The sequence below is a fragment of the Watersipora subatra genome, chromosome 2 (assembly GCF_963576615.1).
Source record: "Watersipora subatra chromosome 2, tzWatSuba1.1, whole genome shotgun sequence".
Lineage (NCBI taxonomy): Eukaryota > Metazoa > Bryozoa > Gymnolaemata > Cheilostomatida > Watersiporidae > Watersipora > Watersipora subatra.
The window spans coordinates 58,119,249-58,142,965 of record NC_088709.1 but is presented as its reverse complement, the minus strand read 5'-3'; the positions used below and the strand labels follow the sequence as shown (position 1 = coordinate 58,142,965).

The window sequence follows — 23,717 nt, the reverse complement described above, 5'->3', positions numbered from 1 at the left end:
AGCTCTAAATACTTAATATGGAAAGAGGTAAACATGTGTTGTATAATTAACTAGGTAACTTGATGCGGCATAATAAACAGAGTATTGTTAAGTTATAAATATGCTATCAAGTTGCGGTTTGACATCAGTTTAAATTCTTCTGTTGATGAGTGGCCTTTTTTAATTTTTATTGAGACTGGTTCACTTTGTATCATTGTATTTCAGAGCTGCCACAATTCATCAATGATTGTTAATAATAATAATGTTTACACTATCACAAACTCATCTCGGTTTGCATCAGCAGATTCTCCATGGTGTAGTGTTATCATTTTCTTTTTAATGTTTCTTAAAGGAACTTCCTTGTTTTGCGTGCTCAAATCAAACACTAGACTGGCAGCAAATATCATAAACCAAAAAAAACAAATCAAAATATCATCGGCTATATATATTGGGAATATCGAGAATATTATTGCCAAAATTGTACACACTGTACAAGCTTTCGTCAATGCTCAGTAAAATGTCAAAAAATTTTTTTGCAAACTCTCTAGACGTTCTTGCATTACTTTCTTGATGTTAATTTAATTTTTTGAATTTTTTTAATCAGCCTTCAAAAAACGAGACGATAAAAAGAGCAAGAATAGTAGTAGCAGAGGCTAATCCAGCCTATGGAGATGAACCTTATACACTTCAACCTGGAGGTTGTGGACAGGAAGGAGACTTTATCCACTTCACATCGGCTTATCTGACCGAAAACTCAATGAATGACAAGAAATACAGGCCAGGTAACTTACTGAACGCTTTTCTCAAAATACCCCAATCATTCAATGAATCATTTTAGTAAGATAAAATGCATAAATAAAGGTTGAAAAGGAGCAAATAAAATTTGATTATTTGAGGTTTAGTGAAGGTGAAAACTCGGTTTAAGAATATCTTAATGATTAAACTGAATAAAAGAACAGTTTGTCAAAAAATATAAAGGTCTTTCCATATTAATTAGCTGAACTCTTTTTTCAAGATGCACCAACTAATCAATAATCTTCTATGGTCACATCAAATGCTATAAGTAAATGTTGTGCAAACATTTAATGAAACTATGCAGTAACAGAGAATATGACTTATATAAACAGAGCTTGAACGGAGACAAAAATATATTAAAATTATCTGATGTTCAGTTGAAGTGAAACCACAGCTTAAAAATTCCTAAAATATGCCATTAAGTCTTTCCAGAAGTCTGTTCAACATAAAAAATTTTTTAAAATTAGTCTATATAGAGAAATAATTTGCTGAAAATATAGTAGCTTTCCCATAATCATTAAATGTATTTCAACTAAACATCAATTAAGTTAACAAGTATAAATGCATATAGAGATATGAAGTGCCGCTGATTTACTGTCTTTCTATTGCAGTCTTTGACTAGCTTCCTATTCGCTTGAACTATTAATTTGAGTACCAGTGTTATTATTCATACTAGATGTTTCGAGTGCATTAATATTTAAAAATAATTAAACAAATTTATGCATAAAAATGTATTTTTATTTAGCATGTAACATCAATTACTATTCTAGCTTGCAAACTTTATATTGTAAGAAAAGTGTTTTGCGCAGTTGAAATAAAAAAACAACTTTAAAGGTGTTTAAATGTGAAATAACTAGAAAGAAAAGGCTCAATGGTCTGCTTTGCTACAATGATTGCAATGAAGAATGATTTGAAACTGATAAAATTGTTACAAACTGGAAAACAAAATAAAAATCGTGAATATGTTGAATTCATAATAACAGTGATTGTAAAAGGTTTGTGTATTAAAAAGTTAATAAGTGCCTTAGGATAACATTACAACCTTTCAATATGACTGGTACCTCTTGATAGGCCTACTGGTAAAAACTTACAAATGAATATCACGCTGCTATTGTTGGATGCTTCATATGTTTGAACAAAAAAAGAAAGTAGAGGCAATTCCACCTTGTGTAAAGTCACTCAGTCTAGGTATAAAAGTTTTAATTGTAACAGTTCTTAGTGACCGCTACGAAGAAGAACAAAAAGCTGATTAGTAATAGGCCAATTAAAATTAAAATGCTACATATGAAAATTACACATTAAAAAATATGTAGTAAGTTCTGAAATAGTTTTTAACCCTTTGACCAGGTAAAAGCCCTCAAAACAACCGCAACTCATGTAATTTATTTTTGAAAATTCAAGAAAATCGATATTTTATGAACAGGCATAACTCAAATCTTAAATTTATTTCTATGAACAAAATTTTTTGTACATAAGTATTCATTCACATATGTACTACTAAAAGAATACAACCATGTGCAATTGTCCCTGTATGAAATGCTTGGAAGCATTTATTTTCGGTAGAGTATTTACTCTACCGAAAAGAAATGCTCGCACGGATACGTTATAGCATTTTAAAACGCTATAAAGTAGCTGTGCAAGCCTCCATAATGTCCGTTTTCTCTGTGTATTCCAAGTATATTAAAAGTCCAAAAAGTCTACATCACTTCTATCATTTGAATTATTTTTATTCTGATCAGACAAAAAATCGCTAACGATCGCAGGATCAAATAATCTTTTATTTTACCGTTTTGAAAGTCGAGCCAATGTTGACTGGTTTTTCCAACTTTTATTCTTTTCTAATGAGGCGTGATTTGTTTAGTTTTTAGCACAAAGCAACGCCTTTCAGATAACCGTTTCATATTGTAAATCATCAACTGATATCTTGTCGATGATATTTAAAACTTACTAGCGTGCATATTCTTTGTTTAACGTTACTAGGCGACATCTTTATAAACGTCTACCGAAATAGACATAAATGTCATTTCTCCACACAACCGATAAAGACATTTTGGTCGTTTCCCCTGGCAAAAGGTTGAAATTAAAAAAAAAATCAAAGAATTGCAAGTTTTTTATTAAATAATAATGAAAGGTGCATCCCCATATAACGATAAAGTTATTGTAGATAAAAGAGTTAAAAGGATAAGAATGGTTTAGCCTTGTGGTTATGTGCGTGTGTTTACAAACTTGTTTTTTGCGGCCTTTGTGAATTTAAATCTAGTACAAACTAACCTTTTTTTATTCCTAAAGCGTTATGGCTATAAGTGAACAGAACACAAACTTTAAGATTTATATAGATAACACCTCTAATAAAACTGTTATCGCATTCATAAATATTCCAACTATCGCGAAAGAACATTTATTGCCTTCATCTCTTGTATGATATGAATAATTTGACGATAAGTTAACAAGTTTGCATGCCAATTACGACCTGTTACTAAACATGTTCCTCGCGATTCGCTTCATTCACACAACCATAGTGTGAGAGCTGGTACATTTTTCATGATACCCTGAGGTGTGTGTTCCTTTTTTGCTTGTTCTGTATGTGCGGCATCAACAGCTTATCAATAAGCTCTGTAGATTATAAAGAATATAACCTCTATAAGATTCCAATTGGAATCTTTTAGAGATTATATTCTTTCTACATTTCTGCGCCAATATATTCTTATTCAAAATCCGAATTTGTCTTTAGTGTAAGATTCTAAATTTGACTAGGGAGGGTTATCATAGGTCACATGTGCTCATTTAGCACTAACCAGGTCACATAAAAATTATAAACTAAGTTTGACCTAAATTGATACTTTTGTGTGTTCCATGCATTACCTTTAGCTTATTTACTGTAAGAAACAGGCCTGCTCTGAGCACCCCCATAACCGAGATGTATTGGCATTTTTAAAACTATCATTCTCCATGTGAATGTGCAAAGATCTTCCTATCTGTTTAGAAAGTCATGTATGCACCTTAGCATGAATTGAGGACAACTGCTGTCAATCTGTGCTTGCGTATTATTGTCACAAAACCAGTGTAGCAATTTGATTTTAAAAAAAACTAATCCAGAACAATGCCAGGTTTGTCGTTAGTATTTTATATAAACAACAACAATGATGTTTTATCATGTTCCTCCAATCAACGTGTGCATTTGTTTGCAGATGTTGTAAATGTACATGTGTTGCATATCTAAAGTAATGCCTTTTCCAAACCAACACTTTCATCTGATGAGTATGTGCAGTAAAAATATCTCAGCTGTGCTTTGCTTTCTGTCTTCCTCTGTTTTTGCTTATTTATTCAGATTTTTATATCAGCCACATTTACGAGTAATACTTAATCCTACACAGTAATTTTTTTTGTTACACATACCCCAAGTTTGATTTTTTTCACTTATTTGCCATTTGGATTTTTTAGCTATAGTTTCTAAAAATGAGTGCAGAGGGTTACTGTAGTCTAAGGCCCTTTTGGTTATTTTGCCTTATCTGTACACGCCTGTACCACAGACTGGCAGACTGACGCTGTAACACTTGAACCAGTCGAGCGCCTTCAAGTACTTATTAAGAGTTGCTTAGCTACCTAGTCTCGTTTTCGTTGACACATCTGATGATTTATCACAATGAACTAAAAATTTGTGAATGTTGTATTTATAACAGATATAACCCTATGCATATTTCATTTTTTCTCTCAAAAGTGCGACGAGATATGTTATAATTCAATTCAAATTTGAGAAGTTGCCCAAACTTGAGATTTTAAACTATGTGAAATTTTTAATATAGTGTAAAGTGAAAGCTGCATAATTTTGTTTATATTTTCTGGAAATGAAATTAAAGGAGGCATACATTAAAGGATAATTTACTGTAAGTTTTATCAACTGCATTAACCAATGAAACACAATGCTGTGAAGCAGTTCTAAAATAGCCATTTGGAGTTCATTGTTTCTCTAAACTCCAAAATGAATAAAAATAACTGCCCAAAGGTATAAGCAGAGTGAAAACTCTTTCGAAATAAAAAAAACAGGCGGCACTGCAACTTTCTGACCTATGAGCAAACTTCCCTCACGTATATAACCTGTGTAGGCACTATGACAGTGGTAATAAAGCAATTATGCATAAAATTGGAAAGTTGTTTGCACACATTACGGAAAGAAGATAACTCTTTTTCTAGACACTAAGCATAATTTATAGGAGAATGAGCATAGGCACTACATCTCCTTTGCGATCTTAATGACAAAGCTTTTTCATACTTGGTATGACGTTGATTCATTATAACAACTTTGTGAAACTTTGCGACTTTATGTTAATTTTTTACATTTAAAAATTATATGTTTTTTAAACAATTTCTGCAATACAATTAAAAATCTTAGTCAGCAACCGACAACATCAGAAATAAAATTAAGTAAAATGTATGAAAAATTAATACCGCGTTGATGAGTCTATTCATGAATAAGTCAAACTATTGATTTCAGGCTTGTGGCAGTTGGTGGTTAGGTGTGTGTGTGTGTTTACAAACCTGTAATAGCATTCTCGGTGAGTCCAAATCTAGTTTAAAATGCATTGCCTGAGTTTAATCTCTGTAGTTTGTTAGACACATGGACTACTGATACAAAACGCCACTATCTACAAATGGGTGAAAATTTCAGAAAATTTGTTTCTTTGAATTGACGACTTTCTGTCGCAGCTCAATAGTTTTATCCTTTGGCTAGCTTAATGTTATTTACCCAAATATTTCTGTTTAAACTAAATATGATGACCATTATATCTATAGTACATGTATATAAAGAAACAATGTAAATGATCTATTTTATAATTGCAGCCAAAAGAATAGTAAAAGAGTTTGCCAAGCTGAGGTGGGGCTTGTTTGATGAAAACATTCCTCGCAATAACAAGGTTACTTCTCGGTTCTATCTAAAGGATGGCAGCCTGATGCCACAGGGGTAAGGAAATAACCGCCAAAGGATCAAGAGTATACAAAATTTATTTGATAAAATATAATAATAGGTCTGAAGAAACAAGGTTACATATAGGAAGGCTCTTCTGCATTTCTGCCAAACTGCAGTACTTGTGAACATACGCCCTATTGTTAGTTATATGCCATTTGAATAAAGCCTAACACAAGTGGAAAAATCTAAAAAAAGAGTAAAATGTATAAATTTAAGTCATTAGTAAAATGTGAAACTTGAAACAAAATCACATAATAAATAATTTGCAAATTCTTTAACCAGCCTAATTATGTAGCTACGTCAGAATAGATTAATGGTATTTAAAAATTATTTTAAGAGTTTTCTGCAATGTACTCTAGAAATTACTTTTGCTACAGCTGTTATATGTACGGTTGGTGTTAGTTCCAAGAAAATCGTTTGTGAAACTGTGCATTATTGTTCAAGTAAAGGCACATAAATGCTAAATACATGTAGTTGCTGCTCTCAGCAGCACACTCAAATGAACATAAATCTAGCTATAACTTAGTTTAATGTAGCGTTACAGAATGTATTATAAATCATATTTGAATTGGGCGCCATTATTTGATTATTTATTTTTATTTTGTTATTACTAACAAAATATGCATATAATCTACAAAATCTATTTTAGGTGTATTGAGGGCATTACTTTCAACTTCAAAGAATTAGCGCAATGCAATATGAATCATGGTGGTGCTCCACCTCCTCCGTGTGACTTTAACTTAAATACTGTTTCTGGTGCTACATCTCTTCTGTCCTATGAATATGAAGACTCAGTGAGTACACTTATAATAAACTTTTTCTCAATGGCATGATATATCATTTGAATAAGCAGGACTTTTTTGCATAAACAAAAAAAGTGTTTTTGTGTTTAAAAAACTACTTTTAACATTTCTCCATAGAAGAAAAATTACAAATTGTTGAAAAATTATTGAAAGAATTAAAGATTTGTTGTGAAAATATTTTCTTTTTTGTTTATATATTGTGATTAATATGCAAAAATACATTCAAAATGTTGATACTTTTTGTCATCGTTGCTATAGTTGATATCTGCTCTTGAGTTCAAGTTGAACCTTGATGTGTCTCTGTTCTGAAAAGATCTGCGCAACTATATACGTCACATTTGGTTTTTTTGTTGAAGCGGTTTGATCATGATCAGGTTTTTTTAATTTTAACCTTGAAACATTCTGGCAGTCACACCACAATAAACATAAAAAAAATCACAAATAATGTAAAATACCAATACCTTTAGATAAAATTTACTAAAACCTTTGAATGAATTCATTTTTAATTGGAGACTTGACTTGTATATTTAGCATAAAATGGACAATAAAGGTTCATAGCCAAATTGTTTTGCCCGTGCCTCAGTTTTATTGAGAATGAACTATTAACCATTGAACCTTTAAATGATTTAATTATTGTAAAAATTATTTATCAGAATCTATCAGTCTATTAAAAAAAACTGCAATATGTTTCAAATTAACAAAAGGTGTTTAAATTATCAAAATTCTATTTTGGCAATATTTCATTTTGGTCATTATAATTAACTTTCACTTTTCGCAATGCAGATGGTTTCTGATCATTTAAGGATGGCTTTTTTATGGTTACTTTTAAATTATTTTAGAAAAAAGTCCCATGCGCTAATAGTATTACTAGTAGACCAAGGGTGTTTGGAGAACTCAGTTTTTCTTTAAATTTCACTTTTTATAGTTTGGTGACAAAGAACACTCAGCTGTACTTCCATTTGCTTTTAAGCGTGGTCAAATCTCAATATTTGTCTCCGTCTTTTTACTTTTACATTTGTAAAATCTTGATTTATATTTTGTGTATTGTTCATTAATGTAGACTTTAAATATTGGTGTGGTAATAAAATTGCAGACCGAGACTACAAGTAATTAATTCCATATTAATGTTGTTTTTCCAAAGCAAAACGTGAAGTATTTTAAAATTCTAAGTGTCGTGTAATTATATTATGTCAGACTGCCCCATTGTACATGTATGTGTAGGTGATAGAGTTCTGCACAGATGAAGCAGAAGGGGGCAGCCATAACATTCTATCTAATAATCTACATAATTCAAACTGCAAAGGACGAAGTGCATGGAGCGTGATGTTCGATCACAAAGACTTTGGTGAACTACTTGTTGTATAATAGCTGATAGGTTTTAAAGCTCAACTTATGTAATTGTTATGACTGCAATTATTTTGTATGATTTCTCAAACATCTCTATTACTTCATATTATTAGCAAATTTAAATAACATATCCAATATTTCGTTTTAGTCAAGGACTTTCGAAAAATTCGTGGATCTGCCAGTCCACCTGACCCAAGTTTTCAAATTGCGCATAGAAGAACCATAACAGCCCCTTCAACAAGCACTTTACCTACAACAACCATCACACAAAAGTCCTCAGCTGTGACAACTGAGGAAGAAAAGAAAACTATCTTTTTTCCTTCTACTTCAACAAGAGGGAATGTGGCAAACTCGAATTCTGATGCAGGGTATTGCTCTCAGGATGTTGTATGTCTCTGTTTAGACGTCTCTGGGAGTATGGATGTAAGTAGATACATTGCTAGGCTTACAAAGGCTATTAGAAATACGAATACAACTGACGTGAAATAAAAGTACAATTGAATTTTAATGTATTCTTATTTCATGTATATTGCAATTTTACATACAGATAAAAGTATTCTTATACATGTATTCGTATGTACAATGTCCTAATAGTATTAAGAATACGATTGACAATTAAGCTAAAGCTTCTGAACATTAAAAACAAACTTAGACCAATCTTTAGTAGACTTTATCAAAAAAATATCAATATTTTCTCATTTGAGATTGCTTTTGACACTTGCGCTTATCTGACTGTCAGGGCTTTTAAAAATTTGAAATTTAAAAACTTTCATTTTGGTTAAAAGACTCAGAAAAATTGCATCTGAAATGGCGTTGCTAACTGTTGCCATTTCAATAGCTGATATTGGTTGTTAAATTCAATTTGCAATATTATGCAGATTTTTACTGTTGGTTTCTTTGCAACTATAGGCGTCATGGTTACACTTTCTTTGATCTAAGTGTTTTAACCGTAATAAAGTTTTATCAATTTTAATCTTGAAACCTTCTGACAATCAGGTCACCTCAAGCATTTAAAACCACCGTAAGTAATAGAAATAGAAAAAATATCTATGCTGTCTCATAAAATATGCTAAAGTTTTTGTGCATTTTTATCTATTATAATAATAAGTTTCATTTTTTGTTTTAAGCTGTTTGGGTAATACTTTTATTTTTGCTAGAAATGGTCTTTGCCGCCCAATGTCATATATATAAATACATAAATTTATTTATATATGTACAGTATATTATATATATATTTAAATTATACATAGGCCTACATGTGTATATATAAATATATATATATAAACATATATATTAATATATATATATGTTTATATATATATATATATATATATATATATGTTTATATAAATATATATATAAACATGTATATATTTATATATACACATGTATATATAATTTAAATATATATACATGTATATATATATATATATTATATATATATATATACACATGTATATATAGGTTAATATGTCCACTGATAACAGCAAAAGAAGATAAGCGTTAGTCTAACGAGTCCAGCCATCACTCCATATCTTCAGCTATTTAATTTAGATTTCCATTTTTTTTCTTTTTGAAAACAAATTTGTATAAAAGTGTACCTAAAAATTACAGTGGACCTATGAAACAATGAATTTTAGCAAATTAATCAAAGTTTTTGTCATTATAATAGTGCGTTTTCTCATTTATTCCTATCACACTAATATTTATTCAATAAAGCTTAGACAAATATTTGAAACCAATAATGATAATTTTTATGGCCTTGCCTAAAACATAAACATTTTACAGTAGCTTCTATAAATCATTTATTTAACTAGTTATTAATCTTTTAACTTATACCAAGCATTTTTATAACGATATTGCCAAATATTATGACAGGAACATTTTCTATCTAAATCATTTAAAAAAATTTTTACTTATTTTTTTCTTGCAGCTTTGTCATCAAAGACTTTGTATTTCTATTTAAAACTTGTCAAATACTTTATTATGTACCTATTTTGTAGCTATGAGCCAGCAAACTAAGCTTTATTTATTGATTTATTTAGTTTGTTTTGGCACATAAGCTGACCTAGTAAAAAACTATTTTACGGAAAAATTTACCAATGTAACGATTTTGTAAAAAATTGGTTTTATGCTATGCTGGATCAAAATTTTTTAAAAAAAACTTTAAAAAGCACCAAAGCAAGCAATCGTGTTTAGTTATTGTTTCTTTTTTCTGTATAAGCTCTTTATTGGGCGGCTGCTTTTTGTGCAGAATTAAGTTGCTCTTTGGGTTGCCGGAAGGTCATGCAAATTGCATGTTATTTAGATATTAAAAGTTAATGTTTTTCTTGTATACTAAAGCAGCAAATGATGTTAGCATTTCTATATAATAAAAGAATAAAATTGATAACAAATAATAACAATTGAGGTTGAGTATTAAATCAACCTTTTTCATGAATAAATTATTTCAAGTCTATTGGAATTGATTGAACTCAAAAAACTATTATGTTTTAATTACCCCTCTTTTCTTTAATTCAGTTGGTTTCAAAAGGCTATACCTCATAAAGATCAAATTTAATAAATTCTATTCTGAGTACTGAGCTCCTTCCACAAGCAAAGTAACAAACTGTATACAAACTGATAATATTTTGCATTTTAAGAGAGCAAACATTGTATGTATCATTGCAAATGAGTTGTGTATCAACTGATTTCATTAGTGCTTCATTTAAACAGGGAGACAGGATTGCTATTATGTCAGAAGCAGTTCAGCTCTACCTTCTAAGCACTGTGAAAAGCGGGACAGTTGTTGGAATTGTCTCCTTCTCTTCCTATTCCAACTTAAAAGCAGACATGGTTAAGATTACTGATCACGATGTGAGAAAACAACTCCAAAGGGCTGTACCAACAATTGCTAGTGGCAGTACGAATATTGCTGCTGGTATTAATGAGTGTCAAAGAGTAAGCCAATTATTTTTCATTTTGATTTTTGTTTTTTACGCTTAGCCTCTTTGAATTTTATTTGAAAATTTCACTAGGATTGAAGCTTTAGGTGTTTGAAGTGACCCTTAAATTTAGAGTGAAAATGCAGATAAACCCTGTAGCACCAGAGAGAGTGTTCTAATTTTGTATTAGGGCAAATGCTGCAGTGTGAGCTAGGTTTAAGCACTCACATTGCCAATTTTTTTAGTTAATAAAAAAGTTCGGTTTTATCAAGTTCTAAGCCACGAATTTAGAACTACAAACAAGTTTTAGCAAAGTAATGCTTTATTAAATATATCGATTATTATGACATTCGACTTTTCATAAAATTTACAAAACTGAAGGTGATTTCTGAAAAGTTTCCCAATGTTAAAAAAATAAGCCATGCATTTACTAAAAGCAGAAATTTGCGTCAATCAGATTTCACAGGTGAGACTAAACTTTAAAAGTACATCTTCAAATTAATCAAACTCACTCAAATTTAAGATATATACATGTTCCCAGCTGCATTATGCATTCAAAGCAACTATGAATGCCGAGCCTAAAACTGCTTATGTAGACATTCAAGCCAGTCTGAAAGTACTTAATTTAATTATTGGTAAAACTTTAGCCAGTTTAAACAATAAGGTTATTTTATATTCAAAACTGTTTATCTATATTATTAAACTCTATGTTGATGTTGTGTGTGTGTGAAGGGTGTGATGTGGTGTCCGCTGTCTAGTAGGTGTACAGTGTTGGTGTGATGTTTGTAGTGTAGGGTGGGGTAGGATGAGTAGGATGGGGTGGTATGGAGTGGTTTATTTTGTGTAAGTGTGTGTTCATGTGGAAGTGTCTGTTAGTCTTTGTAAAAGTTTTTGCATGCGTTTCTATATTTTCTGGGCAATTTTGTTTGAGCTTTAAATGCAAATTTTTCTCTGCCTTTTGTCAAATTGCCAAAAGATTTGATTTGAAAACTTTAGCTGATTTTTAAAGACAAGCCTCAGAAACAGCTGCTCAAATCTTATCAGATACAAAATTTGTAAACACCATAAAATTTTGATTTGAACGCCATGGGGCTCTAGTTTTCAACCCTTTCCCTAAAACAATGCTTTATTACAAATAAAAAATATAATTACATACTATTACATTATATAATTACAAATAAATGGTGGTGTTGTATTTTTTAAACACCTCGTCAGAATAATGAAAAGATAAATTTGACCATTTTACGGATAAATCAGATGTCCCCTATATTTTGCTCTCTCCTTCTGACAGTGCGACTTTAATCCTTTTGGACACAATAAATTTGCTAATATACCTCCAACTTGTAGTAGACGTTACAATAAACACAGCTAAAAAAGCTGATACATTTCTCCATTTGTTGATATTTATTGTTTACAATTAACCTATGATGATCTTATAGAATGCGTTGCAATTTGTTGGACCTTTCAAGTTTCTTATTATTTCATTCTAACTTTGAAAGCAAATTTTTATTTTATAACTGTATATAAAAAGGTGACATAAAACCTTATGGCACTCATATATGTTCTCTAATGTTTGCAGCCAAACTAGCTTTTTATGTGCAATAGAACAAAAGTTACAAGGGTCGGCCCATTGTAAGCTGAATTTAGATTACTGCAATCATGCTATCAAATAGTAAGCTAAAAATCCGCAAATTTTATGTTATATAATAACAATTTATCAAAATCTGTGAACATATATTCAAGAACAAGCAGCATAGGCAAATCATACTCATAATACATTCAGCAACCAAAATTAACATATAACAACAAATATTAACGTTTTTAAAATAACAATATTAGCATCCTTTGCTTGACCAGTTGAGTTCTGACCGTTGCTTCTGTTTAGATATATTTAATGTTCTTTGTTACCTTCCACACTGTCTTCCGATCTCAACTTATTTTCTGGTCCATTGAGCTAGTTGATACTAGCTTCAAAACAATCAAGCAGAGCGAACCATTATGTGACGCCATTTTGAATAGTAACTTTAAGCGCATATAAATAGAAGCCACGTGTAATCGAAATAGCCTCAAAATGTTTGCCTCAAAATATGTAGCAGCACATTTTCCATCATAAATGGAAAAACCTGTTTTCCATACATCAAAGTATCAAGACGACATCAGAAAAGAAACTGCTATTAGCCTGATACAGTGACTAATTATTTCTATGATGTTGAAATCAAAGCTTTTAACAAAAAACCTAAACCTGAATTTGGAAAAGGACTTTGATTCGAACCGAAACAACAATCTAATTAATTGTTGTTGATGTAATTGAGCTATTATTAGTACGGTTTTGTAGAAACTTTTTTCATTATTACTTGACGTTATGTGCTCATAACAATTTAAAATGTCCAATAGTATTGGCCAAATAGAAGTGGCATTCAAGTAGAAATAGCATTCAATTAAAGAGTGGCGCTCTACTTTGCAAACCTTTTTCCGATAGTGTCTTTCAAATAAAGGTGGCATTCAAATACAGGTTTTCGAATAGTTGTGTTTAGTCCATATATTACTGGTCTAACGCAAACTTACAAAGTTCCTGTTTTAACACTGTTTTACTTCTGACGTTTATTAGAATCAGTAAGCTTGCGATAAGCATATTTTTTAATGCTGACATGCAATGCTTCAGATCCTCGAGCAATATACAGGAGGAAACATTAGAAACACTAGAATCCTTCTACACAGTGATGGAGATGGAAATGTTGGTGGTTCTATTGACCAAGTTATTAGGGAAGGAGTAATTCTTGACACTGTCCTGTTTGGGTAAGTGATCCCAAAAACTGGTTTTGAAAACGTAGAACAGAACGGCTCCGATAACCATATTAAATAATTTATCATGTTTTTTATTTAAAAGTGCCTATGCAACTGCTACTTTTTCAATAGCAGTCACCTTGCTTGTTACTAAATAAAGGTATTTGCAACTAAAATAAGTGCGTATGTGAGACTGTATTTAAGCATATTCAAAACTGTGAAGATAAAACTGTAAAGTTTCTATTGTTAAGTAAAGTTTTTCAGAAATGTGTTCAAATTTTAGCTATTGCAAACTCTTGTAGTTGTAGAAAACGGTTCTCTGTTATTATGTTTCTAAAGTCAATTTTATAAACTGTGCCCATGGTTACTACCAGAAGCAAATATTCTCTATATTTCGTAGGGATACAATAAATACATGAGGTATTTGGGTAGTTTATCATAGAAGTCATTACTTTTATTATTGTTAAGCATATATTTGTTATCAACACTACCTTCTATGATGTTCATTTACACTATTAGTTGTAATTTTACAATCAATCAAAAAGGAACTATTTGCACCAGTTTGTAGCTGTTGGATCTATTGGTTCTTAGTCTGCTGGTGTTTTCACAATATTTTTAATAGTGCTATTGGAAGATCTACAAGCATTCTTTTGGTAAAGTATGTTGCAAATAATTTTGGTCAGGGGTGTAACATGAAGATTCCGTAACTGTTATAACACTCTACAGCAATACATGTAACTGTAACATTTTGGTGTGAACTGCCAAGCTTAATTCTTAACAGAGGCTACTGATGTTGACAGAGATGTTATTAAACCTAAGCTTTTTATTGCAACTTAGTGTATCATAATTCATCAGGATTTTTATGCTGCTGGGCGCAGACATGTTCCGACAGAGTCACACAACTGTTTTTTGTTTACCAAGAGCCTGAAAAGTCCCAAAAGTTAAAGAAGGATAAAATAATGTTTTACGTAAAAGACAAGAGACTTGAAACACCAAAAATGCCGGCAAAATTAAAATAGCTAGGCAATGAAAATTTTGAGCATAGAAATTAACTTTGAAAGTTAATTATGGTATGTTTTAAAAATTGGAAGTATATATTGTTGCATATATTTTTAAAATGTAAAGTATTAGTTATTAAAAAAAGCACAATATTTTTGCTGAAAGTTTTACCTACATGTATGTCCTTATTATCAATTAGTGATTATATTCAGCGTTTAATAATAAATATCAGATTTTAGAATGTCCTGCTAGTCTTTTGAGAGTACAAGGCCCGTTACAGAGGGTGATCTTATTACACATATCTCATTCTACTCGCCATCAGTCATCATTAGATAGTGTTTCATGTTATTATTTTTCCTATTATTTCTAATATCTGCAGTTTTGTTAATCTTTTAGTGTCACCAATCACCTGCTATTCTATTCATATCCCTCATTATCTTTTTTCCTCTTGGCCTCTTCCTTCTTCTACCACTCTTCCTTCTTCTTACACTCTTCTTTTATATTCTACTTACCATCACAATATTTACCAGGCTTTTCCATGAAATAATGTGTATTAAACACTTTGTTCTTTTATTTTATAGTATTTAGCTGTGCCAATCTGAATCTAATTAGGATAATTTAACTCTTGATCATTTGTCTCCACATAATTTTTTTTCCATTTTTCTCTGGACCTACATCTAAAATGCTTTCATACTTTTCCCTTCCGTCTTCTTCTTTGTTCATGACTTGAAACCATGCAGCAGTAGGCTCTGTACAAAGCGTTTTACCTGTCTTATCATTAGTTTTAAAACCTGTGCTTTGCAAGTTTCTCTTTGCCGTAACTATTCTTTGTTTTAGTTCTTTCTCACATCATTAATTTTTAGCAATTAGACATTTTAAGCGTCTGAAGCCGGGCAGTTGCTTTAGTTGTTATGTCATCAAATTGCGATGCCTCTGTCTTCCATTCTACATGTATATTCCCAAAATGTTTCTAGTATTTATTATCATGCCATAGTTGCTCTTTTCGTATTGCGTGCATTCCATTTTATGCTGTAATTCCTTTATTGCTTGCTACAGCGGTGATCGTAATTATGGGACCCCTTAAAATAAACACATTTTTATTGTTAATTCATACATTGTTTTGATAGTGTTATGTGAATTATGACAATATGCGCAACAATAGAAAGCTCAAAATATACTGGATAAAAATATTATGTAACACTAACTGATATTTGCTTTATTAGTTTGATTTTGGTGCAGTATGGCAATTTTGGCATAAACCGTTACCTAAATCCAAAACAATTAGTGGTTAAATTTGTGAAAAACAGAACTTAATTTGATATAATTTTAAAAGATAGCACTATAAAAGTTAAGTGGTGGTGTTTTTGACTTCTTTGTATCATTGTTTAAGTGTCTAGAAATTTTACACCCATGACAAGTTGTACCCACATGAAGAGTTGTACCTACATGACAAGCTGCCGTGTTACTTTCAATCTCTTGCCCCTTTTTATAGACTCATTTAGCATATATGTAGCATTAAATTAAATGAAATTGACATGATGAAACATATTTATCAGTCTCTTCTTTCATCAATTGTTGGTTTTGCATTGCTTTTCCGGTTTGTACTGAGACTGTCTGTTCTAAGGAAAGCTTAGCAATTATGTGTCACTCTCCAGTCCATTCTAATCTGTTTTGAAATCTTTATTAATTTGATCTAATTGACTCAATGCAATGCATTCGGAAGCTACCAAAGCACACATACATTTAGTAATAAAACTCCACGCATGGCGCAAACAAAATTTGCAACACACTAATAGTTGCTTTGGTTTAGCAAATTTACAACAACATCTACTTGAAAATTCAAACTGATATTTTCCAACCTATTCTTGGGCTTTCTTTTCAGTTGAGTACTGAGAATTTGTAGTACAAGCTCTGAAGCTTGTGTAATAAGAGTGATGATAAGTTTGTCCTTCAAATTGGGTGCCATTTACTTTTTTCTCAAGTGGTGCTAGCGAGCTCCCACTGAATTGTTAGGTCAGCTTCATCCTTTTACATGTCAATGCATAACTCAGTAAACACTAAATGTTTTTACACACCTGCTTTCATCTAAAGCATTGCTGATATTATCTTGAGAGTTCCAAGTGCCTGACAATCGGTTTACACTTATTCATCATCTCAATCTATAAAACTATTTGTCCTTTCTATTTTGTGTTGTAGGTGTTCAACGCTTTGCTATTCTTTAGTCTTGATATTGTAAACCTTTTTGAGTAAGCTTCCTTTTGCACTTTCATTGGCCATTGAACTTATAAAAAATAAAGCTTCATTCCGCTAAACTTCTTTTCATTCTAGCCAAGGTGGATACCTAGCCAACCAAGCTTGGCAAACTGGAGGCCAAGAGTATCTAGCCAGTGATGTTCGAGGAGAAAAACTGTTGCAGGATTTTTATGAGAAGACGGCTTCAAGGTTTTGCAAAGCTGAAAGTGCAGATGCTTTAGTAAGCTCCTTTCTGATTCAAAAGACATATAAGATAATATTTTCTAGGAATTATACTCGATAGTTCAAAAGGTCAATATGTCATGATACACAAAAATAAATTCATCAGGTCACACCTCTCATCGGATTGGGCATAACCACTGGCTATTTCAGCAAACAAAACACAATTCTTTACTATTATCTCTTGATCTACTCAAAAACTACAACATTTTGCTACTCTGATCACCACCGGGTCATATAACTCTTGTCATGAAAGGTTTTACCAAAGCTAACTTCCTTTTTCATAAATCTCAGAATAGCTAAAATTAGATAGGCCTTTGTTGTTAAACCAGTTGCAAAGATAACAATCTTCATAAATTGGGTCGGGCTTAAAAGCAAGGGAACTGTCAATAAATCAAACTTATTGTTGCAGATAAACATTTAGATCTGCGATAGCTTTGCAAATGCAAACTAAAAACTTGCACACAATTTTTGCTATAACAGCTGATTCCATTTGAAAAAACCCTAGTCACGAAAAATATTAAATAGGGAAAACCGTGTGTTTTAAATAAATATAGAAAAGAAGAAGTTAAGTCAGTGTTGTGAAATAATATTTTGACGATTAATATAATCAAAATTTGAATTTGAAAATTTTATCATAATTCTTTAGACTACCGCAACTGGATGTGTTATTATTATTATTTTTATTTACAATGCAGATTTCAGTGGAAAAGAAAAATCTACTATCGAAAGAGGGTTGGTTTTTTGTTGGTGTGAATCACAAAACCTTTAACTGAAAGTTCATGTCATAATGACGTAAATAGGTGCTTAAGTATTTTGTTAAAGATGAATAGGATACTAAAACATTTTTTTAGATCAGAGTTTTATAGCTTGCGTGTGAATGCGCAACATTTGGATAAAGGGAACAAAATCATTTTTTTTGATGTGTACGATTTTTGAAGAAACTGTTTGTTGACCTGCTTTATATTTTTCAGACTGACAAATTTGGTTTAAAGTTCTAATAAAATGCAAACTGTTCCATAAAATTTGATTTTCAGTTAACTGGATTTTATACCTTTCCAATATTGTTAAACTGAAGTTGAAAAAGGCTAAAAAACCTACTTCTCAAAAGGACTCAAACATAGAGACATTTCACTACAATAACTACACAACACGCTACTGTAATTTTCATAAAATATGCTTGCTCTTTTTATTGGTCATTCTTATCATCCAATTTTGTTTGATTAGCCTACAAAAGATCATGCTCTCGGGTACTAGTTTTGTCTAACGCAAAAGTTGGTGATAGCAAGTGGGTCATAAATAAAGCTACAAACGCTCAGATCTAAGATAATACTTTTGTTTCTCTACAGCTTCATAGTGATTCGATCATCATTCCATCTTATGAGACAACTTACCAAGGTAGAGTTTATTTTGATGTCACAATTGGCCTCAATACCAAAATGGTCTTCAAGTATAACACAGAAGTAAATGTAACAGTAGCAACCAGTCTTCCAGTGACCATTACAGAAGATCCAACAATACGGACTACAATCATCATCATAGAAGGTCAACTGGTGAGTAAAATATAAGCTTTTAGAGATACTTCAGAATCAGCCATAAACTAGATAAATGCCCGCCATTACATGTGTAAGTTTAGCACAGAACATTTATTCCTAATCAACATATAAAACATTCACCATTCTACCTTTTAAATAAAGTTGTTTATTAATTTCTGTGGGCTAAAATTTAAGTTAGTTTATGCTGTATATACATATACTGCATAAATTTCTGGCGTTGCCCAAGTATTAAAAATATTTTTGGACAAAAATCTTATTTTTATTTATTAAATCCAACCTTCACCATTCTAAATTTAAACTTCATGTCATAAGAAAAAAGGTTTTTTGTGCAGTTCAAACAAAATAAGAAAAAAGTTAAAACAACTGTGAAGGTTTATAGTGTTTCAAAGAACTGTAACTTTTAAATTTCATATGATAGAAAATTGTTTTTTTTGCAGTTTGAATTAATAAAGAGGAAAACTAAAACAGTGGTATGAAGGTGTTTAAATGAGAAATAATTATGTAACTAATGGCTAGATAAAGTGTGTTTTGTTGCAATGATCTCAATGAAAAATGATTTGATACTGATACAATACAGCTAATGAAACCAAATTAAAATCACAAATAAATTGCATTAATAACAACAATGAGTAATTAAAAGTGTACTCATATTTGTTATTATTATGATGTGTGTGTGTGTGTGTTTGCGTGCGTGTGTGTGTGTGTATGAAAGGTGTGTATAAAAAAGGTTACTGTTGCTGCAAAAACTATCTACTAAAAATTCTGAATATGAAAATGTTAGTACCTCTCCATACTGGCACAAGCGTAAAAATGAAATATCAGGCTTAACTACTTTAGTGAGTGGCACGACGGTACTTTGCCTGTTCCAACAAAAAGAGAGTAAAGAAGCAATTCCTACTCAAGAATTTCCATGTGAACATTTTTTAGTTTTGCAATTTTTAGTGATTGCCCTTTGCGATAATCGGAAATTGAAGATTGAAATTGTGACATTAATGATGCTCTGTAACGGAAAGTTTAAAATTAATTAAAGGGGCACATTTGAAAATTACAAAATAAAGAAATGAACAATAGATTATTAATAGCTTAAGAAATAATTTCAAAATAAGAAAAAGTGCAACAGGTAATATTCATTCATGATAAAATGTACAAACTCAGTTTTAATCACAAATAGGACACCATAGATAATTCACATAAGATATGAATGGCAAAGCCTTGTGGTTAGGTAGACGCGTTTGCATACCTGCAAGTAGAACGATTGCAAGTTCAATGCTAGCGCTGTTGAGATTTTTTTTGCTAGTGTTTAATCGCTATAGCTAGACACAGCAATGATCAAAAACAAGCAACCAACAAAAGACAGATATTGAGATTTAGATACTGTAGATCATAATAAAATATTTTCAAGTTTTGAATGAGCTTTAATTAAAGCAGATATGCTGTTATACTAGAAAAATATTTGACGACTAATGCCATATTCCTTTTTTTATTTTCTCCAAGTTATTAAAAATATGTTTTTGACATTTTTCACCGATAAGTTTTTATTAATATCATTTAGGTCCAGCAATTTACAGTTGTGCGTGATACGCCCGGTAACAGAGTTATGCATGTTTTGGTTACACATAATTTGACTCTTAAAATCATAACGTTTAGAGAAAAGTTTCCTCAAAAAGCTGCTGCTACTGTGCAGTCAAAATAAACTATAGGTACATCCAAAATCATTTTGCATTGTTTTTGGAAGCTTTAGTAATATCTTAGATTACGTATGCGATATGATCAGATTGCCTTTGAAGAGTAATTTGCAATTTGCATTTTTAATCACAATTAGATTATTTAAAAAAGGAAAAAAATCATTTATTCATTTTAGGAGCAGTATGTTGATTACTTAATTACTAAAGTGAATCCAAGTGTAGAAGCATCCATTACCATTGATGTGACTTCATCTCCAGTTCCTGATGTCCAGCCTATTGAGGTCAAGACAAGGGTAAATGAAAACAAAATAGAGTTCAACATAAATACAGAGGTTGGTCAACTTCGACTACAGCCTGAACATAAACTATATCTGTTGGATAAATTTAACAAGGAGATACTCACCTAAAGAAATTTAGTCACCATATGTTTCAATAATCTTTAAAAATGAAATTACGGGTTTGACTGTTGATTTTTACTAAAAAGAGGCCTAATTATCTTGCAATGTGATATTTTGGTTCACTGGATACTCTAAGTTTGGTAAGATTTGTAAAAAAAGTTAGATCTTTCTTTTTAAATCACGAGTTCTGTTGATACAATGTCATGTGAAAACATTTAGTTAGTTGCTTAAATTGGGCTATAAATAATAAATTTAATAGATACTCTTCTTATATAGACCTGAATTTATTTCTATAGCTGATAACTTACATCGGAGTGTTTCAAGGATATTCTCCAGTTCAACAACTAAATGTGTTTACCATCTTGGAGGACCCGACTGGTACTATAACACAAATTGCCCACCGTGATGATGGAACAGGTGAGTTTGAGACATTATTCAAATTGCTTGAGCTAACTCCCTGGTTAACTGGAGTATTTTTAGCTACTGATACTAAATATTTACAAAGAGGTAAATAGAAAAAAAAGAGTAATGCAGAAGTTGAAGTGAATGCAATAGTAATTGCTTATTCTTTTTTACTAAAATATTGTAACAAATATGATCGTTAAAATAATATTATTCACCTTTCCAAAAGTTGAACAAAATTCTCTCTCATATTAAAGTATCGATTTTAAAAACATTAGGTATAATAGAAAAGAAAATTAAATTATTGTAGTAAAAGTGACGCAAATAAAAATATGCCTGTTTAGTTAAATAAATGTCAAGCATATGCCTTGATTTAATACAATAGATGTGCATAGATATACTTTAATATCAAAATGAAGGCTAAGAATGACTATAATTATGCAAAAATGCAGTTCGTAATAAACTGTGCAAATGAGAATGTAAACTTTTGTTGCTTTTTAACCATGATTAAACTAAAGCAAACAATTGGTAGTATAAATTTTTATATTTTGAGGTTTTTTAGATATTTAGATTTTTAGATTACGGTCACAGAGAGTATGAGATGTGCATAAATTTTCTTTTAGCAACCAGAGTGTTACACTTTTAACGTTAGGGCAGCCTTACATGTTTCCGTTTGGTGTATCTTGTGCTTGAAACTCATTACAACGTTTAGCCTTTTTCTCTGTTTAGTTTTATTACCAACAAGATAAAAAGTGCATTTTTGGTTCAGATTGCTAATAAGACATCTAATCAACGGAAAGCAGTCATTCTGCACTGTATTTTAGCTTGTACATGGTAAGCAATTACAGGGCATACTCTTGCTATATAAGTCAGCAAGCTCGTCAAATCATATTCAGTTTAAAATTACCAAATAAAATTGCTAATCCAATGTTTGAAATCATTTAGTAATGATCCTCAAATTTACTGAGCAAGGAGAACTCTTGTATATATAACAACAAACTCTAACTTTTGTTTGATACATATAATGCAATTCTAAATCTCTTTTATACACTGTAGGAAAAGACTCTGTACCAAATGATGGGATTTACACTGGATTTCTTCCGTCACATTTGATTCGAGGAAATAGTAGGGGCAGTTATTACCAGCTCTCAGTGAGTAAACCCATACAAATATAAATTAGCTTAGAAAGCATTACTTTGTCACTGGTTCTAGCAGCATTATGAGTCTTTTACTTTTTGAGAAAAATGGAACAAAAACAAAGAAGGAACTAACAGCTGCCTGCTCCTTGGTAGCACAGAGGACATTTACGACTGCATTGCGATAACAATAGGTAATAGCGCTTCCACTTGGAACTTGAGGCAAATTGTTTATTGATCTGCAAGGAATTAAAAGAGATTATGTAGTATTTGGTAAAAAAATCATACTTGCTGATCAGCGGGGTATTAAAACAGATAATAACCTCAAACTGGTGCAGAGCATATCACGCAGTGAGATGAAACTAGGCGGAAACTAAAATGAAGTAAATACCACTCCAGATCTCAGCCATAACAAAGTAAACATAAATCTTAAACCAAAGATTTTATTGATTAAATTAAAACAAACCCTGTTTATTTGTACAATCTGCTAGTCAAATAAAAATGACTACATACGAGATAAACTCACGATTTACTGTGAAATCTGTCAGTTAAATTTGATTGTTTCCAAACATTAACCTTGTAAGAATAGCCTCAGCATGCTTTTTGTTTTTTAAACAAGAAATCTGTGAATTGCTGATATTACATGAAAGCTGGCTATTGTCTGGTTGCTTAGCTAATAAAGCACACTACTAATTATTGACCCTTTAGTCAGAATACTCAGTGCTAATTCCCACTGGCTTTTACCGCAACTGGACTATTTTTCGATAATGTTTGAAAATTCTCTTAAGTGCCAGAATCAACTATATGCAAAATAATTAAGTCAAATTGAACTTGATAAATTTTTGTATTCTATATTAAATGTTTTTTGCACTGAAATTTAACCACTTTATATAAATGTAATACTTTTAGAAGTTGTATTAGATATGTAAAGCTAGTACATAGCAGTTTTAAAACACACCTTCAAAGTAATTCACAAGCTACATATGAACTTACATTAATTTCTGTAGATTTTATTAAAAAGTATTGACATTCTTTTACCATTTGTAATTGCTTTTGGTTTTGAAGTGATCTGATTGCCAGGATGTTTAAAAATTAAAATCAATAAAATTTGATTAAAATTAGGGAGCTCAGAAAAAAATGTGCAAAACGGCGTCACTAGTGGTTATATATGCAATAGTTGTCTGTCTCTTTGTAACTATAGATGCCAAACCTGTTGTTTTGCCTGATTTGAGCTTTTTAATTACAAACAGATTTTTTCAATTTCAACCTCGAAATTTTGTGGCAATCATCTAACTTCAAGCATTGCAAATAATTGCAAATGATCAAAAAATACCGATACTTTCTGATGTAACTTATTAAGATTTTTCTGCAATGTTATTTTTGATAACATGAAACATGATGCATAGTTTAGTCTTGTTTGCATTAAAATTTTAGTCAGCACCTTCCTAAACTAATTTGGTTTAGATGTTAA

The 23,717-nt window shown here is 31.1% G+C and overlaps 1 protein-coding gene across 1 annotated transcript in view; it reads left to right on the top strand.

Moving 5' to 3' along the window:
- The window catches only part of LOC137388377 (calcium-activated chloride channel regulator 1-like), a 52,651-nt gene that overhangs the window by 4,109 nt on the left and 24,825 nt on the right, over nt 1-23,717 (top strand). The window contains exons 3-14 of the mRNA XM_068074863.1: nt 584-761; nt 5,614-5,734; nt 6,390-6,534; nt 7,765-7,888; nt 8,039-8,313; nt 10,606-10,830; nt 13,477-13,610; nt 16,926-17,070; nt 18,419-18,622; nt 20,487-20,642; nt 21,005-21,125; nt 22,167-22,261. Coding sequence (XP_067930964.1) covers nt 584-761; nt 5,614-5,734; nt 6,390-6,534; nt 7,765-7,888; nt 8,039-8,313; nt 10,606-10,830; nt 13,477-13,610; nt 16,926-17,070; nt 18,419-18,622; nt 20,487-20,642; nt 21,005-21,125; nt 22,167-22,261 — 1,923 coding nt within the window. The remainder of the gene's footprint in view (nt 1-583; nt 762-5,613; nt 5,735-6,389; nt 6,535-7,764; nt 7,889-8,038; nt 8,314-10,605; nt 10,831-13,476; nt 13,611-16,925; nt 17,071-18,418; nt 18,623-20,486; nt 20,643-21,004; nt 21,126-22,166; nt 22,262-23,717) is intronic.